This window comes from Antrostomus carolinensis, unplaced genomic scaffold (assembly GCF_000700745.2).
Source record: "Antrostomus carolinensis isolate BGI_N321 unplaced genomic scaffold, ASM70074v2 scaffold27528, whole genome shotgun sequence".
In the NCBI taxonomy this organism is placed as follows: domain Eukaryota; kingdom Metazoa; phylum Chordata; class Aves; order Caprimulgiformes; family Caprimulgidae; genus Antrostomus; species Antrostomus carolinensis.
The window spans coordinates 8,237-9,871 of NW_010331369.1; the positions used below are offsets into that span (position 1 = coordinate 8,237).

At 62.9% G+C, this 1,635-nt stretch overlaps 1 protein-coding gene across 1 annotated transcript in view; it reads right to left on the minus strand.

Moving 5' to 3' along the window:
• The window catches only part of ABCA2 (ATP binding cassette subfamily A member 2), a gene marked incomplete at its 3' end in the record, with an annotated part of 22,337 nt that overhangs the window by 8,229 nt on the left and 12,473 nt on the right, over positions 1-1,635 (minus strand). Inside the window, 2 exon segments of the mRNA XM_029086277.1 lie at positions 252-354; positions 526-744. Coding sequence (XP_028942110.1) covers positions 252-354; positions 526-744 — 322 coding nt within the window.

The following is a 1,635-nucleotide window of genomic DNA, read 5'->3' on the forward strand; positions in this document are numbered from 1 at the left end:
CGGCCGCGAGCCAGCCTGCGGATGGCAGCCAGTGTCAGGGCTGGCACCTCTCCCAGAGACACACTGCACAGGATGGAGGCTACTTTCTGCCAGGGGACATGGCATCGGCCAGGTTCTGCTCCACGCCTGAGCCAGCCCCAGTGCCAGCCCCGCTGTGGGTTGCCCTCCCTGTGCCCTCCCCATCATGGTCCCAGGGATGGAGACAGGGCTGGGGCAGGGGATGCTGGTCACCAGCGAGCAGCAGCTCTCACCGGTACTCACGCCGCTCCTCGTTGGCGTAAGGAATGAAGTTGCCCTTGGGCTGGGTGTAGTTGTGGTACTGCGATGGTGAGAGGATGAGGGGTGGCAGGTCACCTGCGGGGACAAGGACAGGAACCCACTCGCACCCACAGCACTGCCACGCACAGGCAGACTGGGTGAGCGCCCGCAAGCCTTGTCCCCATCCTCCCCCCAAGCCAGTGTCCCCACCAGCCGCACTGGGGCCACCAGCAGCCCCCAGCATGTGGGTGGGTGACTTGCACACACCTATTTCGGGCACAGAGAGCGCAACCGTCATGGCCACGCAGACGAAGAAGGCGGGCAGGAGGATCTGTGAGAACAGGGCCTTGGTGTTGCGCTTGGCGCAGTGGAAGCGTTTGACGATCAGCCCATGGAACTGGCGCAGCTTCAGCCATGAGCCCTCCAGCTTGAAGCTCCCCTGCCCAGCCAGGTCATGGTCCTCTGCCTCTGCCTCCGCCTCTTGCTCTGGGGGAGGAGAAGGACATCAGCCCCCCAACGTGGCTGCGCCCACACCCGCCTTGGTCCTCAGGGTGCTGAGCTGGGCACCGAGCAGGTGCAGCCACCCCCAGGGACAGGGCGGCACCCAACCCCAACAGCCACCCAGCCATGGCAGCACCGTGGCGTGAAGCGAGGCAGCTGGCTGGCGGGTTCCTCTTGGCCCAGAATGGGAAATTTAGACAATTGTTTAAAAAAAAACCAACATAGAATCATAGACTGGTTTGGGTTGGAAGGGACCTTAAAGATCATCCAGTCCCAACCCCCCTGCCAGCAGCAGGGACACCTTCCACTAGACCAGGTTGCTCAAAGCCTCATCCAACCTGGCCTTCAACACTTCCAGGGAGGAGGCAAAATTGGTGCTTTTTGGCAAAACACCCCCAATTTTCTCATCAGGTCTCCCAGCTGGTGAGGGGTCAGCACAGTCAGAAAGGGGGGATGGGACATGGTGGGGGGACCCAGCCAAGCAGTGGGTGATGGGCTGGGGTGCAGGGAGCTCTGCCATGGCTCTGCCTTGGTGACTGGGGAGGGATGAATGGAGCCCTGGCTGAATGACAGGAGCTGCTGGGATAACCCAGAAAAGGGTTTGTGAATAAAACAGCAGCCTCGGGGCGTCTGTCTGCATCCTCCATCCTCCAGCAACCCCAGCACCCGGGCAGGGAGAGCCCTCGGCCGGGGCAGAGTACGGAGGGTGAAGCCACCAGCTGGAAGACGACTCCATGTCCAAGGGCCAAGAGGGGACAACCCAACCGGGCACCCGCGGGAGAAGCAAGCGCGTTAGTGGGGCGAGTCTGCAGGGGGGCACTCGCGGGATGCGAGGGAGGCAGAGGGCAGAGCCAACGCCGGCTGCGCCCGCTGGCT